The 20,971-nt window shown below is 52.0% G+C and overlaps 2 protein-coding genes and 1 long non-coding RNA gene across 5 annotated transcripts; 1 reads left to right on the top strand and 2 right to left on the bottom strand.

Annotated features, from left to right (window-relative positions):
- Nucleotides 1–1,350: 1,350 nt before the first annotated feature.
- HOXA9 (homeobox A9) lies at nucleotides 1,351–5,282 on the bottom strand. Its single transcript, XM_052694403.1, has 2 exons — nucleotides 3,805–5,282; nucleotides 1,351–2,857 (listed from the first exon to the last, which is right to left on the bottom strand). The coding sequence occupies exons 1-2, from the start codon at nucleotides 4,346–4,348 to the stop codon at nucleotides 2,619–2,621; spliced, it is 783 nt and encodes a 260-aa protein (XP_052550363.1). The 5' UTR covers nucleotides 4,349–5,282; the 3' UTR covers nucleotides 1,351–2,618.
- Nucleotides 5,283–6,978: 1,696 nt separating this feature from the next.
- On the top strand, nucleotides 6,979–10,701 carry LOC128086136 (uncharacterized). Of its 3 annotated transcripts, XR_008209255.1 has the most exons (5): nucleotides 8,600–8,865; nucleotides 8,960–9,022; nucleotides 9,115–9,257; nucleotides 9,845–9,991; nucleotides 10,434–10,701. It is a non-coding gene; the product is annotated as an uncharacterized LOC128086136 (long non-coding RNA). The 3 variants fall into 3 exon arrangements; XR_008209254.1 differs by lacking the exons at nucleotides 8,600–8,865; nucleotides 8,960–9,022 and adding an exon at nucleotides 6,979–7,290; XR_008209253.1 differs by having other exon boundaries at nucleotides 8,602–9,022.
- HOXA10 (homeobox A10) lies at nucleotides 9,378–14,034 on the bottom strand. Its single transcript, XM_052694400.1, has 2 exons — nucleotides 12,288–14,034; nucleotides 9,378–10,941 (listed from the first exon to the last, which is right to left on the bottom strand). Exons 1-2 carry the CDS (start codon nucleotides 13,105–13,107, stop codon nucleotides 10,667–10,669), a joined length of 1,095 nt encoding a protein of 364 aa, XP_052550360.1. The 5' UTR covers nucleotides 13,108–14,034; the 3' UTR covers nucleotides 9,378–10,666.
- Between the last annotated feature and the right edge of the window lie 6,937 nt (nucleotides 14,035–20,971).

The raw sequence follows: 20,971 nt of genomic DNA on the forward strand, positions 1-20,971 counted from the left end.
GAACGAGCTCCTTTCACTAATTAGAACTCATCAAATCTTACCCCGGATTTCTTTTATTATTATTATTTTTTTTTTTCAAGGTGAAGCCGACAGCGTTTTGCCCCCGCAGTTCTGCACATCTGTACGCTCCGTGGCGGCTCCCTACATTCTGCCTTTCGCCCTGCAGCGTTTTACACCCCATAAACGGTTACAGCAGTCATTTTCTTTTATTGCGCTGCACGGCTCTGAATTTTCCTAACAACAACTTCTGCCAAAGACCACGAGTGCGCTCCGTCTTATTTGGCTCTCGGTACATATCTGTGCGATGGATACGCGGTAGCGGAGCGGGCTCCGCTCCCACCCTGTCGGGGTGTCGGGGCGCGCAGAGCCGCCCTCGCGGAAATATGTCTGCCCCAACGCGGCTGCAGCGCAGAGCTCGCAGACTCCGCGATTTCTTTTGTTGCAGAGCCCGGTTTGGCTCGGGGCGGCGGGGGAGGGGTGGACGAGAGGGGGGGGCGCAGAAATCTCCCGCTCCGAAGAATCTCTTTTCTCCCTTCTGTTGTTGCTGTACAGGAATAATCGGATTTTGCCTCCCCTGCTCCAGCCCTGCTCTTTCCCTCGACTGAACCAGCGAGTAAAATTGACACCATAAATTCTACCATAATTGTCAGTAAAATTTTATCTCTCTCTGTCTCTCTATATACATACATAATCTGCGGCGCTAGTAAAATGCAGCGGGTTGTTTTTATTTGCCACGGGACATTTAAAAAAGGAAAAAAAAAAAAAAATCCCCTAAGCGGAGACGAAGGGAGAAAGAAATGGGGGACGTTCTCAATACCATATTTTTGCACGGGCGATTATCTCCAGAAAGGGATTTAGAATGGGCTCGGAGCGCGGGTTCCTTCCCCAGCTCGCTGCAGCACGCCGAGCTCCGGGCGCGTTATCGAGGAGCAATGAAGCGGCCAGGTCTAAATGTCGCCGTCTGCACCGATTTATGTGACGGCCCGCTCTGCGGAGAGCTGCACGTTTCGGGTCGGTCCGCACCAACCCCCGCCCCGCCGTAGAAATGGAATAAAATCGCCTTAACGTGAGTGGGAGCCCCCGCTCCTCTTTGCAGGAGCTGCCGATCTCCATCGCTAAGCGCCGGCTTCCGAAGCGGTGTCCGGGAGGGGGGAGCTGGGCCTCACCCCCTCGGGGAACCAAAGGCATTCCGGACCCATTTAGAGCCAAAAACAGCCCAGTTTTTCCCGTGCTGGGGCTCTGCGTTTGCAGAAGAGCACACAAGAAGCCCCAGCTCGGCTTTCAGCCCCGCCACATCCGCTGGGGACTTTGGGTGGAACTCCTGCTTAAGAACCTTAAAACATCACGGAATAGAAAAGAATCAATATATTTTATTTGGCAAAAAGTTAAATATCATTTCAACACAACGATTTGGTCAGTAGGCCATGAGGTAACTATTTCAAAATAGACAGTGTACGTTCTGCATCAACATCACTTCCCGGATTTATTATTACTATGATTTTTTTTTTTTTAATAAGCGATACAAATTTACAATAACCAAATGTAGGTTTTTATAGCGTATAATTTATTATCAATAAAATTAACCTTCATTACAACAACCATCAAATCATTCGATTAAAATTAAAACGTAAACCATAGGTAGTTACCCTTTCACATATACGTATAGCTCCGAAATCTGCTAACTGCTCACTGGTGCAAAAACAATATTAAGCTAGTCTGCTTAGTCACTTTTTCATATATAGATCATATATACAACTGACACAGACAGTACGATATATATATCAACTGTGCATACTAAAACAACTCGTTTCCATGTATTTTGAGAATAGCCATTCCCAGACATCCCGGACAAACTTTTTTTCTACTTTTGTGTGTGTGTTTAAATTGGGATATATATATAATATATATATTTTACAATCAAAGGTTAACTGTCTAATTATACAGAAAAGACTTAATACGCTACAGAGCTATACTCTATGCCATTTTTATAATAAACAACCTGAGTTCAAATTGAATTCTAGCTTACACAATTACATCCGGTACAGCACCCAAGCACATAAATTGAGTCACAAACATAATTACCACAATAAAACACAGTGTTCAAGTATTAGAGCAGAGATCTCTCTGCCGCGCAAAAAGCGAATAAAATTAACTACGTTGACTAAACTATACAGTCCGTAAATAGTTGTGCATTATGAAAAGGTAGTTTTTGCTCGTCGTTCTATTTTTTTTTTTCTTTTCCCTTCTCTTTTTTTTTTTTTTTTTTTCCTCTTTTTCTTAAGTGAAGAAACAGGTAGATTTATACAAGCTAGCTCAACAGCCGTTTCGTGCTAATGCCCCCTTTTTCTTTCCTATTAGAAAATGAAAAGTCTTACTGTACCTCTCCTGGCAACTGGCCTCTCCATGCTACTGTGACAAGCAAGGTACAATCGTAATCAGAATTTGCCTTGGAAAAACAATTGAGGCCTGGACCCAGACGCATTGCATGGCAGGGCTCGAGGGGAGGGTTTTGTTGGTGTTGTTTTTATTTTTTTGTTGTTTGCTTTTTTTGTTGTTGTTTTTGTTTTACTTTATGCTTTTTTTTAATTATTTTTTTCCATTTAACCTGCGTATCTCCATCATTCATCCTTCGCTCGGTCTTTGTTGATTTTCTTCATTTTCATCCTCCTGTTCTGAAACCAGATTTTCACTTGTCTCTCGGTGAGGTTGAGGAGCCTGGCCACCTCGTACCTGCGGTCCCTGGTGAGATACATATTGAACAGAAACTCCTTCTCCAGTTCCAGCGTCTGGTGCTTGGTGTAAGGGCAGCGCTTTTTCCGGGTGGACCTCGCGTGGAGCCAGTTAGCAGCAGGGTTATCTGCGGGGGGAGCGAGAGGAGAAGTTGAGGCTCAGGGGGGTGTCTTGTGGGTGTGGGGGGGTCCTGGTGTCGGGGTGCCCCTCGTCTCCGCGGTGGGCACGGAGCACCCACATCCCCACTCACGGGAGGGGTCACAGAGACCCCTGAGAGCAGAGCCACGCCGCCCCCGCCTCCCTTCGCTTTTTTTTTAGTTGTTTGTAGGATGCAGTTTGAAAACACCCGTCCTCCTGCTCTCTGCTGGCTGCCTCCTTCCTTCCTGCCCTCCCCGCAGCCGCTCCGAGTGCCAGCCCGGCCGGAGCGGCAGCTCGTCTGAATTGGTTCTCTGTTACAATTCACCCTTCTCCCGTGTCATTGCTGGCAGGACTCGGGGAGCTGACGAGCCGGCCCACGGCCGTAGTCATTACAGCCCCTGCAGCTCAGGGCCCTTATTTGCACGGCGTTATTAACAGGAGCAGCTCCGTTCCGCGGCCCCGCGGCGCCCAGCGCGGGCATTTCCGCCGGGAGGCGGAGGGGGAGGAGGGCACCGAGCAACGGCGAGGTTCCGGCTGCCGGCCCTGAGCTGCCCCCACTCCCCCCCCGCCCCCCTTCCCACGGCCCCGCAGCTCACATTCACATCCAATGCTTCTCGGGCACCCGCTCCGTGAGTGCTACGGGAGGATGCGAGTATGTCCTGCGAAGTTGGCTGGGGTGGCCGGGGGAGGGGGGGCGGGGAAGGTGGGAGAGATGGGATTTTTTTTTTCCAATTATTTTATTTTATTTTATTTCAAGTCGCAGCCGCACAGAGGGTTTTTGTTCTCCCCTCGGCCCGTAGAGCCGCAGCCGTCCCGGATCCCGGCAGAGCCCGCGAGGGGCAGCGCGGATCTCAGCCCCCGGTGCCCGGGCAGCGCGGAGCCCCGCACCGCGCCTCCTCCCCGGCCCCAAACGCGCCTCCCCGCAGCCCCACTTACTTGGATCAATGTGTGGTTTCTCTCCGTTTGCCTCACTTTCTCCATTGTTTTCAGAGAATGCGCCTTCGTGGCTTTGCTTATCCCTATCAACTGGAGGAGAACCACAAGCATAATCAGACAGAGACAAAGTGTGAGTGTCAAACGTGGTACAGTCACCCCTTCTGGCCGCCAGCGGTTCAGGTTTAATGCCGTAATGCCTGCTGGTAGGTAACCCGGGGAAGGACAAGGAGCCCGGCACAGGCTCGAGCCACGAACGCATGTACCTGCCGTCGGGCGGTGCCACGGGCGCCTGGTGGTGCGCGTAGGGGTGGTACACGGCGGGGACGCCGCTGGCGCCGGCGGGGTGCGCGGGGCTCCAGGGGGGGCCGAAGACGGGCGCCTTGGGCTGGAAGCTGCAGGGGGTCAGCTCGGGGTGCTCGGCCAGCGCCGGGCGCGGCGGCGGCCCCAGCGGCGCGGGCGCGTAGCGGGGGGCCGCCAGCTCGTCCCCCTCCGGCACCAGGAAGGAGTCCACGTAGTAGTTGCTGAGGGTCCCGGGGGCCGACATGGCGCGGCGCGGCGCGGGCGCCCGACCCGCCGCAATTCGGGGCTGCGGCTTTCACGTAACAACTTGGTGCTGGCGGAGAAGTAGAGTCAGTAATAAGTTGGGGGCAGCCCGGGCGCCCATTGGCTGCCCCGGTCACGTGGCGGGGGAGCAGAACAATAAAGTATAAATCAGTCCGCGGGCTATTAATGGGTCAGTGTTTTCCAGCCATCATTTTTATAGCGAGGCCATATGTTTTTATGCAAAGGGATATTTGAGTTATACGGCGGAGTTTGTTTTAATTGCGGCCAACTGAGATTAAAAGATCGGATTCCGCATTACGGCCCCCCCTTCCCTTTCTTTCTCTCCTCTTCCTCTCTTCGTCCCCCTCTCTCTTTTTTATTTTTTTTTTTTTCGTTTAAGCGGACTATTTTATACCGTAATTAATCATCCCATCAGTGAGTCGCGTTCCCTACGAAAAAAAAAAAAAAAAAAAAAAGGCACAAAAAAAACCACCAAACCCTTCTGGTCGGAGACCTTCACATAAAATTATACAACAATCGAAGCAATAAAAAGAAGCAAAATAGCAGTTGCGGCGTACTGTATTTAAATACATATTTATTATATTTCATAAGGAGTTATTGTTTCGGGAGCCACGGGGTTGTTATGAAGTCAGTAACTATGAGCGCGCTCATTTGCATCGCTGTGTTTCACAGCAGTAAAAATTTACGAGTGCTCGGAAAGGTTAAATTATACCATTGTGTTTCGTTTGGGAGCTCCCTGTAAATAATCCCGTTCCGTTCCGCGCTAAGCGGGACCGGCAACGAAAAGTCAAACCCGACGCATCCCACGGCCGGAGCCGCTCCGAAGGGCCGTAAGAGGACCCGGGCAGGACCGGGGCACGGCGATTCGGCCCCCTCGGGCCGGACTGAGCGCGGCAGTGACCGAAGCTCCCTCCTCGCCCGGCCCTGCCCTTGGACCCCCCCCCGGCAGAGGGGCCGCCGGGAGCCGGGCAGCGGCGGGCAGCGGCGTCGCTGGCTCCGATTTATTCTTAACTATGTAGCCAAGCGGCGGGGGGGTTGGGGGGAGGAAGGGGAGAAAAAGCGCCGTGTGCCCGCTGCAGTGAGGCACCGCGCTCGGAGGGGAGGATGTAAAAGGGGCTCTCGCTTTCGGCCGCCCCGCGCCCCGAGGAACAGAGAGAAGTTATTGATCTGGCAGCAGGACGCGCTCTGGAAACCGAGCGGAGGGTTACGGTCCTCCGCGGAAGGAGGGGAGGGAGAGGGGGGAAAGCAAGGCGCGGCCAGATCCAAGGCCAGTGTTAGGGATTAAACGGGGATGCGCTGCGCGCCCTCGCCGCCGCCGGTCCCCGTCCCTCCGGCGGACGCGCGGTGCTGCGGTGTGCGGGGGGAGCCCCGAAATCCCCGTAGGAGCCTCGGGGTGCTCGGGGTGTGCTGTGCTGAAAGCAGAGCCCCCTGAACGGAAGGGAAGGCCGAGTGAGAATTAAAATCACATGTAAATATCGTGCGTGCAAAAGTGTGGTTCTAATTAGTTTTACATGGCTGTGTGGGCCGCTTCTCTCCCTCTCTCTCCCCTCTCTGTTTCTCGCTTTTTCTTTTCATGTCCTCCCAACAGTTTAGTCAGAAATCGCGCGGAGATCCCATTTTAACGACGCTCTCTCCCCATTCAGGATTACAAAGGCCCATAATGAAACTGTTATCCCCTATTAGAGTTAGAAAATTATAAAACACTTACGGGATCCCCGCAAACGGGGAGCCCGTTAGTTTCGAACAATTCAAAAAATGTACATAAAGGTCTCCTCCGCTATTTTTTGTGGCCGTTGTATAGACGCGCCGTAATAGCGAAAAATAATTGTATTTCTTTCCTGGAAAGACGGAACTCGACGTCATTTATATTTATTATTAAGAGTCAGCTGTGGTGAAATGTGATTGTAGAACTTCCTTTTTCCATTCAGAAAAAAATAATCTTAGCTGCAGGAGTCCTGGATGTTTATATTCGAATTTGGGTTCTCAACTTGCGGCGGGTTTCAATTTTTTTGGTTCCTCACCAAAAATAATAGCAAATGAATAACAATAACAATAACGTTTAAAAGAACGCGTCTGCATTTTTATTTCCCTGTAAAATTCAGAACGCGTTCGCTGCCAACACCCGAGCGGCAGGAGAGGTTGTGCGGAAAGCGCGAGTTAAAATATGGCAAATAATTACAGGCGTTTTTCACGCGGTCACAGCGCTGCTGATAGCGCTCGAGCGCTCGCCTCCCTTTTCGACCTTTTAGGCTCAGTTTCCCCCAAAGTACGTTTTTCATACGAGCCACGAGAGCTCGTGGGAGGCTGCACCGATTTCGTACCGTTTACCTTGCCGGTTACTGCGGGATTTGGGGCAGCAGATCCCGGGAAAGACAAACCGGCCATCCCACCGCGGTACGAAATCGGGATTTCCAGGCACGAGACACCGTTCTCGTGGCCGAATAAAACCCTTCCCGGCCTACATCCCGGCACAGCGAAACCCGCGGCGCTCCCATCCCTCTTGCTGAGGCAGGAAGCACGCCTCTGCGAGGGGCAGAGCTCCGCGGCCGCGGGCTTTGCGAGGATTTTGCGCTGGAATTCCGTCTCGCCTTTTCCTGCCGCTGTGAACGATTCGGACGGAACCCACCGGCGCGGAGCGGTGCTTTGGCACAGCGGGCGGAAAGAATGACTCAGAGTTTGGGGGAAGCGGTCCAAAAGCGGAGCGATGTGAATCCAAAGAGATATAAAGCACAGAGGAAAAGCTGTGCGTGAAGGCTACAGAGGCACGCACACACTGTAAATACACCGTCGGTGTGTACACAGAACAGGGCAGCCCGACAACAGCACGGTGCTCACAAGCAGACACGAGCAGTGCTGTGGGACTGCGGTGTACACATCTGCTCCTGGCCCGGCCGAGGCGTCTCCCGCGAAGATCCAGCTAGGGTAGGTCTGCCTCAAATCCGCTATCTAACCGCTCTCTGTTTCTGCAGCCCCGTCTGGAGCTTCAGAAAAAGAAGTTTTTCCTTCTCTTTAAGCAGAAATAATCGATCGGTCATTTAGGGGAAAAAAAAAAAATAATGGGGGAGGGAGGGGGGGGGAGAAGGAAAAAAAACATAGAAAGCCAAACCCAACCCCACAGGAATGCCTTTCCCTGCCCGTTCCCGTGCCCGCCTTTCCGCTGCGGGGCAACCGGTTCAGAGCGCGCTGGCCGCCCTGTGCTGCGGACGCAGAGCCCGGAGGGAGGCCGCCCCCGCCGCGGGCGCCGCGGACACAAAAGGCGGCGGGCGCGGCGCGGAGGAGCGGCGGCGGCGGGCCCGGAGAGGTCGCTGTTGCCCGTTCCGCCGCCGCGGAGAGCGGCTCCGGGCACGCTGCAATCGTGATCGTAACCGAGGCCTTGTGGGCCTCGTGGCGATGAGCCCGGGGGAGCGGGCCCGACGTCGAGGGCTCGGGGTTCCGAGGTCACCCCTCGGGAACCGCGTGGACGAGAGCGGGCTCGGCGGGGCGGGCGGCCCGGAGCCCCGTGTGTCGGTACGCCCCTGGAAAAGGGGCTGCCCGGCTCCGTCTCTCCCCTCCCCCGGGCGGCCGAGAGCTTTTCGTCCTCCGTTTTTGAATAAATCCAGACGGAAAAAAAAAATAAGCGCTCCCCGCCCTCGCCCCCCTTCCGATCCCTCCGCCCGAGCTCTACCCACGCCGAGCGGAATGCAAAAACGCACCTGACCTTGAATGCAACCTACGAGAGATATGAAAATCCCGCAAGCAGGCAGGGACTCGCTTAGGAGCTAGCTAACCTTGAAGAACTTGTCAAGCTTCCCCCCTCGGCTGCCGTGTTTATCTGAGGAATCAGAGGAGCCTCCGTTGCAGATGGGGAACAATGGCATTGGGACTTGACGCCTACAGATAACTTCGGCGCTAAGATTTCTTCGGGCACAAAGGACCCTCGCACCAAGCATACCTGGTGATGATATCAGCTGAAGTAATTAAGGCAGTTTCGTGCTGTAGAGAGAAAGGTGGAGCCCCAACAACATGAAACTACCTAAACCACAGAGCAGTTCTCAGGCGCTAATAGTTACTTTCCCCATAGCCGTGGTCTTTAACTCAAGGATCCCGCTACGGAAATAAAACCAGAAACGTGACCCCGCAGTCCCTCTCGCCCCCCACGCACCCCGTCGGGCCCCCCGCGCCCCCCAGCCGGGTTCAGGGAAACAAGAGAAATAGCATCAGAGCCCCCCCCTCCCCCCCCCCCCCCGAGGGCGGCTTTCGCCTCTCCATGCAGATGGGAAGGCCGTCCGCTGCGATGTTACATCATAAAAAACTAACGGCTCCCTCTAAGCTCGGGTTCAAAGTCTCTCCCCCTCCTCCCAGCACACACATACCCGGGAAGAAAGCTGGAGCTGTCGCTCCTCTGCCAGCCCTCGTTGTGCCTTCCCTTTGTGCGAGCTCCCGCTAGCTAAGCATGCAGCGAAGGAGGGAGGATGCAAAGGCGGCCCGGGGGGAATAAGCGCTCCCGCATGCAGCCAGGTAGGGAACGGCCCTGTCCGAGGGGGCCCGGTGACACGGAGGCGGCTCTCACCTCCCCCCTCCCCTTGCGCTCACCTTCACGGTTTCTTCCGAGCCCTGAGATAAAGCTACGGTTTGTCACCGTCCTCGGCAGCTAAAGATCTCTGCACCCTCGAAGGTGTGTGATTAAAAGGGGGTGGGGGTGGGGGGGTGGGTGAGAAAATAAAAATCTCTTCCCTACCCTCAAGAAATTGTAATTTGCTTCCTCAGTCTGTGCAGCTCCTCAGTCAACTGAAACCACTCGTTCAAGACAGCAACAATCCAGATATACTAGCAAGTCATAAAACTGAACAAAAGCCGACAAACCTTAGAGCACCATCGCTATATGGCCCAGACAAATTACGACCGTCTAGGTAATATTTAAATAGATTCCTAAAGTAATTGCAGGGGGTTTAGGCAACTATTCCTGTTGTAAAAGTTCTCGAAGACATAAAGTAGAACCTGAGGATAAACAGTCACAAAAAGAGGTAAAATTAAAAGGATTCATTCCACTTTTTTTATTCTTCTATGAGAACATAAACATCGTCTTTTTCACGCACAGCAGCATTACAATATTAATTTATTCCGATTTAAGGTAAGAACTAGATATAGCTAGAACTAACATTTATAATAACGATAGAATGCATTTGCTTAAAACGGTATCGGCATTTTAATAATAATAGACATTTATACATATCTGTATTTATAGTTTTTCCCCTTCTTTCTTTCTCCTTTTTAAAATCTTTCTCTAATCTTTTTCACCTATAAGCTTGACCCTTTGATGCACGTAACTTCACAGTATAAAGGAAGACGGACGAACTCTCCCTCGCTATCTCAGGCTCTGGCTCAGAAAGTCCTTTTGATGTTCAGGATGTACACTTTGCAGTGAAATTAGTGAGGAAAAAGTGACGGCTTTTTTTTTTTTTTTTTTTTTTTTTTTTTTTTTTTTTTTTCTCTCAAGGGGGAATCGTTGTGTGCTTATCCCGTGTTACCAACGGTAACGCTATTTATCGACCAAAAAAAAAAAAAAAATCACTAATTCCACATCTTTAAGCAAAACTACGTTACGTAAATATCTACAACCAGAAAGAGAGAGAGAAATTCAGAGGTAAGTGTCATAATTTAGTCCATGAGCGAGACGAACTTTTTTTTTATATCTTTAAAGAGAAGAGATTTCATTTTCCTGGCCAATTTCAAAGCCGTAATATTGACTTTCAAGGTAAAGAACAAAAAATTGCTCTTAACGCTAGTTCCCATGAAGTCCTTTTAAAGGATGCCTGCATTTCATTATTGCAAGTCCTGCTTTGGGAAGGATAAAGGGGGAGGGGGGAGACAGGGAAAACAGAGAGAGAAAAAGCTGAGCTCCCAATATATAGAAATATGGCACGGCTTAAATAATTCATTCCGAAGCTACTTACAGTCCGAGTTACACCGCCTATATTTTAAAAGAATGCGCCTTCACTTTTCGGAGAGACACGGGGTTGGGAGAAGGGGGGAGAGGGGGGGGTAATGTTTGCAGCTCCTGAAATCCTATTTCTGGGCTTTCAAAGCTTGAAAGAGCAAAGCGGGCCCGGGGAAGGCTGCAGGAACCGAGGAGGCTCACACATGGCCCTCAGCGTTAGCATGGCTTTCTTCCGCTCCCCCCGCAGCCCCGAAGCAGCCATTAAGACTTTAAGGACATACTGAGAACGTCTAAAATCGTTAATCCATACAGGTGCGGATGACTACAGCCTAGGAAAATGATACTGGCTCTTTAAACCATAAAGATGTGTTTATAGGTTCATCAAGAGAAATTAAAGTTGGCTGTGAGCTCCCGAATCCTATTCTCTCTGTTCATTTTCTTCAGTTTCATTCTGCGGTTTTGAAACCAGATTTTAACTTGTCTGTCTGTGAGATGGACTGTGCGGCTGATCTCTAGGCGACGCTCACGAGTCAGGTACATATTGAACAGAAACTCCTTTTCCAGCTCGAGAGTTTGATGCTTGGTATAGGGGCACCGTTTCTTTCGGCCACTTTTTGCGGTTAGCCAGTTTGCTGCATTTTCTCCTTTTGAATTGCCTAGTTTTGAGAAAGTAAAAGAGGGACATTACCAGCGGGTAGGAAGCAAACAGCTGGGGGAGAGGGTGGAAAGCGTGTGTGGGTGTGTGCACATACAGGGGCTCGCTCCTCCAGTGCTGGGGTGTGATGGCCTTCCGAAAGCTCCCGAGCGCTCTCCTAAAGGCCCTGGGGCTGCCACGGGGCAGCCTTTCCTCTGCTGGGATGCTCGGAGGGGAGTCCAGCTCCGACCCCCCGAAACGGGCTTCTCCCCGCTCCGACCCCGCCGTTCCTGGGGGGCGGCTCGGTGCGGAGCCTGAAGCCTTTCGGCCCTCCCGAGACACCTGCTTCCAAAAACAAAAGCCACCCGAAACGGGAGGATCTGAGCTTTCCCCCCAGTGCGCTCTGGGTGCTGAAAACAAGGTGAGCTGCAGGGCCCTAGCCCCCTGCCTCCCGGGCTGCCTCGCCATGGCCTTTTGCTCTCCCACGAATTGGCGAAAGAAAAAATAATAATAATAAAAGAAAGGGGGGAAAAAAATCACCTCCTTTCAGGGCGGGAAGTCCTATCGCTGGAACCGTATGGGAAAGAAGTAACACCGATCCCTCGATGGCTCGGAGTGGCTCGCAGGCGTGGGGCTGGCTCTCTAGGAGCTTTCCTTTGCTTGCCTTTCGTTTTGATCTTTAAATTATTTTTAATTATTATTATTCTCCAACGGGGCGCCTGAAGGAATAACAGGGCGTCTGAAATGCAGCCAGAGAGGAGTGCCTAGAAAGTCTGCGGCCCACAGAAGGGGAGCTAGGCTTTCGCCATGGGGACCGGAGAGGGAAATAAATAGGCGAATGAATAAATAACAACCCTGTTATCTAGTGTAGACGCTGAAGGATATTCGCTGTGCATTCATCAGTCTAATTTGATAGCAGTTCATAGATGGCACATTTCAGCGCGGCTGTTATTCCGAAAAGCATTCTGGATCGTAAAATATAACTTACCGCGTTAATAGGTTTATTTATTGGCACTGCCTATTGCTTATTTTGGATGCCATACAAACATCTCTGTTATCTGGTAGGCACCTTCCCATCGCAGGGGAAAGATTGAGCTCGTTTTTCTATACGTTTAAGCCGCACGCAGGCGAAAGTTGCCCAGAGCGGAGGCTCTCGAGGTTTTAAGCTATAGGACGGACGTTAATTTTTACGGCAACCCCGTGCCCGAATATTACAAAGTTCAGAAGGTCACCGCGAGCAGCGCTTCTTGGCAGCCCTGCTGGGCAGCCAGGATCCTCCTTTCGCGTCGTGACGCTCCTCGCCCGCGTTTCCTTTTTAATTACCGTTATCACCGTTTCCTAAGCCTCACCCCGCCGTGCTTCGCTTACCTACGGACTCCTTCTCGGGAGAGGCCTTGCTGCCCTCCGACGGCGCGGGGGAGAGCTCCTCGGCGGTGGACGACGAAGCGCGGGTCTCGTCCTCCCGCTGGGAGCCGCACGCCGAGGGGCTCGGGGAGCGCTCCTCGTCCTCCCTCCTGCCCGCCTCCGGCACGGGCGGCCCCGACGGCGGCGGCTGGAAGCGGCCGGGGGGCTGCGGAGCGAAGGGGGCCGCCCCGGCCGGTCCCGCGCCGTAGCCCTTGGAGGTGCCGTAAGCCTGGGAGAGGCGGAAGTAGCCCGGGACCGGCACCCCGGTGCCGTTGGCGGAGGGGCTGACCTCGGAGCTCAGCCGCGGGAAGGGAGCGAGGTCGGCGGCGGCCGAGCCCTTGGGGCATTTCTCTGAGTCATAGAGGCAGTAGGAGCTCTCCTCCTTAATGTTTTGAGCGAAGGAGCACGAGGTGGCCTGCTGGCTCTCCGGCTCTTCCATGCGACAGGAGCGGGGCGGGTCTAGCCACACTTCCATCCCCGACACGTAGGGGTGCGTGCTGGGGACCATGCTTTGCGAAGTACCTTCATTGCGTTTGCCTAGGACGGGGAACAGTCCGCAGCCCTGCAGCCCGTAGGACAGCTCGGACGCCTGTGGCAGGTAGAGCCCGCTGCCCGGGTAGTAGCCGCCTCCTCCTCCGCCTCCGCCTCCTGCTCCCGCCGCGTCCCCTCTGCCCGCGCTGATCAACGAGTCCACCAGGAAAGAGTTTGCAGCCGGGCTCTCGGAGCATGACATTGTCGTGGAATAATTTGGCGAAGGGAGCGGATAGCCCTTCCTGGCTGACATTTCTTGTGCAAAACATGCTGAATATGATTAGAGATACCCCCGCACCGCGGCGAACGCTTGCAGCCAATGGAAGCCCGGGCCTCCCCAGCAACCCCTCCCCGTCTGGTTTCGTATGCACCGAGCTTGCTCTCAGGTCGACCTCTGAATTTGGGATATGGATGGATATTAATGTGCAATATGGATTTCCAGCCACACGCACACGTGCGGAGCGGCGCGGCGGGGCAGGGCCGGAGCGGGGCAGGCGGCGGCTCCCGGCTCTCTCCGCTCTGCCCCACGCACCGCTCTGCGCGGCGGTGTTTATGACACCCCGGCTGCGGCCGCGGCCAGATGAAGCTTTTATTATCGCTCCTCTCTCCCCGCGGTCGGGCTCTCCGGAAGCGATCCTTGCTCACCTCCCCGAGCAGCCCGTGTGTGTGTCACGAAATTAATAAAGCCGCGGCTCTCCCTGTGTTTTATGCTCAGGCTCTGCTCGTTTTATTTGATTGTCTCTTTTTTTTTTTCTTTTTTTTTTTTCTTTTTTTTTTTCTTTTTTCTTTTTTTTTTTTTTTTAAGAATGAGATACGTGTTATTGTTTATCACAATCGTCGGGAAGTGTAAAGGGCCCTGGTGTCTCCTGCGTTCGAAACCCTGAAAGGGAGGGAGCCCTTTCAGCCCCATATCACCCCCAGCTAACATTTCCAAGAGATAAAGAGCTGGCTGCTGCGCTTAGGAATCTCGGAGGGAGCAGTGCCACTCTGGAGGATTAATTGTGCGGTTGCAGCTTCTAATGCTGTAGTTAACGCTGGATTCTTCCCGAGGTCTGATTGCCATTTAAAATCCAAAGCCAGACATATGCCACAGAAAGAATCCAGACGTGAGCAGCTCAGATGGATGCTCGCACGATGCTGCGCACCCTGTTTATTGGCGTGTTTATATTTGGGCGATCATTTTTATTTCCCCCCCCCGGTTCCAGGTCCTCTCCCTCCCCCCTTTTGGGTCATTCACTCTTCTCCTCTCCAGAAGCACCGTCTCTGTCGCAAGCGCTGCATTAAATAATAGAGAGAAGGATACGCAGATGAATCCTGAGATAGGAGACAGCTCTGTCCTGCCAATTTGTAATTGTGGCGGAGGGAGCAGACAGATAGCAGACAGACAGGCACGCAGACAGAGAGACACATAGATTTTTTAATGAATCGCTTAATGATCGCTTGCTTTCACTTCCATCATCTTTCGCTTAGGCCATTTTGAAGTCGCCTGCCTGCCTGGCCAGAGGAATTAAGGCTTCTCCAGCCCGAGCGGAGCCTGGGACTACTCGAGGTTTTCCAGCTCTCGCTGCCCACTCGAGAGCAGCAGAGCTCACTCCTCTTTCCCGCGGCATCTCCTCCCGGGGAAGCAGAGCCGGCAGCCCCGCTCCCGGGGGGCCGGAAGAGATGCGGCCGCTCTGCCCGCTGTCCTCGCCAGAGCAGCGCGGAGTGCCGCGTCCCGGCCCTACCCTTGGCGTTCAGAGAGCCCCGGAGGGAAGCGCTGTCCCCCCACCCCCGGCTCTGACACGCCTCACGTGGTCTCCGGGGTGAGCGGTCTCCTACGAGAGGGAAATTACTGTTTTATTTTTTCTCCCCAGTTTTGCCATTGCTCCGGACTAGTAGTTCTGGGGCAGCGGGACACAAGTGAGCAAGCCGCTCTGCTGGGGCCCTCCCGAGGCTCCGTCTTCGTCAACTAGAAGGCTGCGGCAGGGAGAGGTCCTTACAACTTCACAGTCGCCATAAAACCTTGATGGAAAGGCGCCCTATATTCCCAGCGTTCTCGGACTTACCCTTGAGTGCCGAGCGGGATCTCCTGTCGGATGGGGGATAGGAGGGAGTCCGACACCCTGCGGAAACCCTCCGAGGTTGTCCCTACGTTTCCTCCCGTAATACCGTTTGTGTTTCCCAAATGCGAGATGTGTTAACGCGTGATGGACAAACCCTTATCAGATTCCTCTGAGGGCCGTATCACCGCTAACAAAATTAATACCGTGCAAGGAACCATTTTATTGGTTCCTATACAGGAAGGCTATTATCAATAGGCTTAGCGTTATAAATGCAGATCTAAATAAAGTGAAACGTGAGCCCCAGCTCCACGCTCCCAGTACATTTCTCTGCACAAGTCAGGTATAAAAATTTCTCTGGGGAAGTCCGCTCTTGCAGTATGTTTGTTTTGCATTTGCCAAATTAAATAGGAATGGATTGCAAACCTAAAAACCGTACGGAATCAAGGAGTAACGCTTGAAATCCTTCCAAAGCTGTTTTTAAAATAAGCAGCTCCCTTTTAAAAATTGGATTAAAGAGAGGAAAGGCCCTTAAAAGGACATTGAGATCCTCCTGAATAAAAGGGGCCCAAAACGCATCACAACAAACGCGAGTTGGCCGCTTCCACCTTTTCGACTGCTAACGCAGACTACATCAGACAAAAGGCGCGGAGGACAGAGATGATTCGGAAGAAGAAAACCAGATTTTAGCTTCATTTCTCTTCCTCCCCTCACTCAGGCCCCCGAGGGTTCGACGGCGCAGGGGCCGTGGCTCGGCTCTCGGTGGCTGTGCCCGAAGGCAGAACTCCGATCGTGCGGGATCTGCCGTCGGGAGCGCCGGTCGGGGCCGCTCGTTTGGTCCTCAGCCCTACTCCGGGTGGCTGCCGGGGCACCCCGCCTCGATCGTGAACTCCGCTCGGAGCTGCATTATCTCCGCTTTCTTTAATCGCTAACAAGGCCAAGGCAAATAGTAACCGGCATCATCAAACCCACTGAAGTAAAACTAATAACGCGCGCTTGGTTCTTAACTATAAAAGATAATGGTCAATTCCGACTAAACTGAGCTAATTTGGCATGCGTTGGGTGTAGCTACCGCATTGCCGGCGCTTAACAACGTGTCCCTCGGAGCTTAACCCCCGTTTAAAAGAAATTTTAAAGAATATTGTGGACGCCAGGGGACGAGAAACGCTTTCTTTCTAATTCCGCTTCCGTAAGGAAAGCCGTCCCAGGGTCCATAAAACAGAGCAAATAAAATTCTGATAAATATCAAAGCCGGCTAGTGGGTGATTTCGTGGAGAATCTGAATTCGCGGCGTGCGTAGACAACGCTATCAAAATAAAACTTTATTGATCTAAGAAAAATATAATAGATGCATTAATAGCGTCGTTAAGCCGTTTTATTGGTTGGCCTAAAATTAAAAACAAAAAGGGAATAAATAAAACCCGACAGCTCAGCCTCAGCGAACTCCTGACTGGAAATTTCAAAACGCGTCACGTTAAACCGTGATTTATCTTTTTTATTATTAGCCCGTATAAAGCAAAAGATCAGCGCCGTTAATCCGGAGACCCGTTTTGCGAGCTAATTAAAATATGTTTTTATTTGTAGACACGGGGAAAAGTGCAACGTGCAGAGAGGCGGAGGGCCTCGCAGCGCGCCGCGGAGTGCATGCGCCGCCTGGCTGAGGACAGAGCGCGCAGTGCGTCGTGTGCCTTTCCCCAAATTAATGCAATCAGGGTATAGTTCTTTAATATTGGAACTGTCAGTCGTCAGCAACGTGCGTGTGTGTGCGCGCCAGATTCCTCCTTTATTTATTTATTTACCCTCCCTTCTTCCCCCTCCCACCCCCTCTTTTTGCTGGAATTGCTCCAAAGGAGGCGGATTTCAAACAGGAGGTTTAGGAACTGCGGCCGTGCCAAGTTAGGTGACAAATGACGGCCTCACTAATTTTATCTTGCCTAGAAATACTTTCACGCTGAGGGTTGGGGTGGGCGAGGGGGAGGGGGAGGCTTGGCTTGTTGTGGCGGATTATGCTGTTAAAAATGAGGGTGAGATTCAATTTTATTCCGCCATCCGGGGGCTCGTTTTCCTAAATATATTTCGGCGGCTGCGCGGATCGGTTTACTCGTTTGGATTAGGAACATATTTTGCGAATGAGTCTGACGAGCTCCGAATTCTGGCGTGCGGTGGAACAAAACGCGCCCCGACCGATTCATTCCGGCTCCATCCCATCGCCATTCCCCGGCCCCGCTCCGAACAAGGGGGTCCTATTGTCTGCTGAGCCCCAACACCGCGAGGAAGTACCAGCGGTATCGGGTTATGCGGCCGTCGGTAGAACCGTAAACATACAAATCCGCCTTTTTAAGTGCACCCTTTTTATTGAGAGAGATGGGCCGCGCAGCTGTAACGGAGCGTTTGAAACTGTATCCCCTCTCCCCTTTTTGTAACTGCCCATAAGATCTGGGTGCTCATACAAATATCTTTCTGCTTGCAGTGCAGCGCTCACACACACACACGTTGGCCCGACGCTTTGATTCGGGGCGTTTAATGAAAAGATTATGACACACACACACACACACAAAAAAAAAAAAAAGACGGCGACAAAACACAAACCCAAAGAGCTCATGAAAAAGCCTCCCAGGGGTTTGGATGTGGTATGTGCACTGAAGTCGAGTACACGATTAATTAAACACAGTGTAGACACTGAGTTGGCTTCGCCTCTTCCATCCGAAACACGCAAACCCAAATCATGTGAAATAATAAACAGTTATTGTAAGAAACGAGCTTGTTTTTTTTAAATATTATCCTATGACCGCGGCCGTCAGTAAACAATTCGTAACCAGAGGGCGCTTTAACTGCTGCTGGGGTCCCTTTGATTTATTCAGCGGAGTATTGAATGCAGCAGGGAAACAACAAGGGGAAAAATAAATATTTGATCAAATATGCTGAGTTTAACTCGGCTGGTGTAAAATGAAACGTTTCAAAGGGACCCTCAGCGACTGCCCCGCTCCTCCTCGGGACGTGACTTCTTAGAGCCCGACGTTTCCGAGGGGAGGTCAGAAGAGATCGGGTCCCGAGCTTTTAATGGAGCATCTTTGATGAAATCGATAGGTTCCGATAATCATCTGAGAAATGCTCTCTGCCGGCTCAACATGTGCTTTTAACTAGGCTTGCAACAGCTCCCCAGGAGCACTGTTTTAAAGGCCGCTGTCTTTAAAATAGAGGCAACTCGCATTAGTTTACATACAAAGACTCTTGGGGGAGCAAAGAAAACACAATTATTTTTTTTTCCCTGAGATAGCTATTTAAATAGAGTATGCCCTCTGTTAATATACAAGCGGGCTGAAATATGTAGCCAAACCAGTATCTCCATACAATACCGCATTTCCTCTCCCCCTGCCCCCCCCGCCCCTTCTCAAATGGAGACATAACAAAAACATGTGAAACTTTTATGGGCGAGAAAAGTAACCTGGAGTTAGAGATACTCATAGCCGGGATAGAGTTTCAAAGCTACAACCCCGAGCAGCCCTGAGCACATGAGAATGTGAGACTGCTGGTTGTTTACGGCCCATGTTCTAGCTTGGATAGATAGATGGACAGATAGATAGGTGGATGGATGGATGGATGGATGGATGGATGGATGGATGGATGGATGGATGGATGGGTGGACGGCCGGCAATCTGGTCCTTCATGCGTGCTGACTTAACGTGCAACAGCATGCTTAGTTTTGAGCATAAGTGTGTCAAAACTTGTTTACCACAGGCTGCATCCAGCTGCGAGGAAGAAGGCTCTCCTTTTAAGTTACCAAGCGACCCTAACTAAACTACAGTTCAAGTCCAATAAGATCGTCAGAATTGTCTGTCATTTGTAGTCTGGGTTGCCATAGATCTAGTTGATTGAAGACACCTACTGTTCCCCACATAAATGTCAAGTTTCATAATATTTCCAGCGCTACAATTTTTATAACTGGAAGAAATCTACGAGTTTCTCTGCAAAAAGAAGTATTTCCAGATACCGTGGATTTTCCACACTGCCGGCCAAAACTTTACCAAGAAACAGAAAAAGGTCAGCAGCGCCTCAGAAAGCCCCTGCGACGTTCATTCACCACTTTAATCACCAACTTTCGAGCTCCGCTTCCACTGCCGGTGCCGAGGCCGGCCCTCCCCGCGCCCCGCGTTGGCACCGCATCCGCCGTCCCCTCTGGCCGCGGGGCACGCACAGAGCACTTACCTCCGCGCATCGCCTACGCCGGAGCCCCGCGGCCCGACCTCCGTCGGGTCCCTCGCGCTAATTGAGCGTGCGGCCGCGAAGTGAACAAAGGCCAAGATTCCGCCGGGCTGCTCTCCTCGGCCGGCGGCTTTGACATTGATCTGACGATCGCCATCTGGCGGCCGCGCCGTCCCGCGCAGCCCCGGGCCCCGCCGCGGGCCGCCGGCCGCTCACCTCCCGCTCCGCCCGGCGCGGCAGCCGCCGCCTTTATAGCGGTGCATTCCGCCTCTGCGAGCGGACAAGTCACGGACACTTTTTATGGCCGCATTGTCACAGCAACACAGAGGATGCGATTTTATTGGGCTAGGAAATCAAACCCCGAGCGGAGAAACTCCGTAGTTTAACTGTCTCTGGGATTGGCCGTGAATGCCAGTTAATTTTTAACAGGGAAAGGAAGCTTTCTCTCTAAACTTTCATTGCCCGTCCGCTCCCCATCCGTCCCTCTCTCCCTGCCTGCCGCCCGTCCGTCCGTCCGTCCCCTCTCGGCTCGCCTTCCCCGCGGACAGACAGACGAACAAACAAACAAACAAACACCAGAGCCTCCTTTCCCTTCGTTTTTCAGCGCTCCCTCCGCCGAGGCGCTGTCTGGCCGGCGGTGGTTGTCAGCAAGGCCCGCGTCAGTGGGAGTGCTTCACCTCAAGGTTATGGGTGATGTCCAAGCAATACAGAAGTTCAAAGCCAGCAAACAATGTGAAAACAGAATGTACTTTCTTCTCCCGATCAGGACCGGGGTCAACACTCAACATTCGGCTGCTCTTCCCAAAACACGTTCCCATCCCAGCCATTGTTTTGGTTTGGTCCTCCCTCCCATCTATTTTCTGCCTGCAGCCCTCCCCCCGCCCCATCCCACCCCTCCCTGCCCTGGAGATCAAGGACAACCCCAGCCGGCCCATTTCCACCGCGCTGCCAGGCGCGTTTTTTCTCGAAGGAGGCAATGGTTTTCTTAGGGCCCTCATCGTCCTGAGCCCTCCATCCACAGAGGGCTCGTCTGTCCCTTTTCTTTAGGGACGGGTCTCTAAAATGAGTCTCAAGCACTCCCAGCACCTCTTACGCTGCCACACGTGGCGGAGCACACTGCGGTGTCACATGCCGGTGTGACAAGGGACCTCACCCCACAGGACAAGGACACGGCCTAACGAGGAGCCTTCTCCACCTTCCTTTCCTAACCAGACCACGTCTGCTTGGCCACACCAAGGCTGAAGACTTAACAGCCGAGCTCTACAAAAGGACAATCGTTTCTCCCCAAATGACCCCACAAGGTCATGAGGAATTTCGGGTGCCAAAGCCACATCAGGCAAAGCGACATGCAGGAACGCGACGCCAGAATGAAAAAGAGAAAGTTTCCATTGTTTTTATTTGCCTTGTGCGCTGTTCCACTGTATACATGCAACCAAGTACTTTCAGATATTAAAAGAAAACGGTATATACACATAGTCGATACATATGGAAAACAGTGATGGCATATAAAGATACTGCGTTTGGTGAACCGTGACAAAGAACTTACATCCATTTGGTAAATTTACTCATCAAAAAACTTCCTTATCACCACTTTGTTGCACATGTAAAGAAACCCCACACCCTTCAGCCCCATAGGAGAAAAAAAAATGAGGAAAAAAAAAAAAGGCGTTCGAATAAAATAGGTCATGGGTTCCTCTTTTTTATTATTTACAAGTCTTGTAAAACATCGCTCCTGTATGAAATATACATTCAGATATTCTCATCAGCAAATTACCTTAACGATAGAACTCCGTAGCCTTTGTAAACCGATATAGAATTTTAAATATTTTCCTTTTTTTCCCTCTTTTTCTTTTTAAAATCGCTTTTTTTTTTTTT

This window comes from Tympanuchus pallidicinctus, unplaced genomic scaffold (assembly GCF_026119805.1).
Source record: "Tympanuchus pallidicinctus isolate F22 unplaced genomic scaffold, pur_lepc_1.0 scaffold3, whole genome shotgun sequence".
NCBI classification, from domain to species: Eukaryota; Metazoa; Chordata; class Aves; order Galliformes; family Phasianidae; genus Tympanuchus; species Tympanuchus pallidicinctus.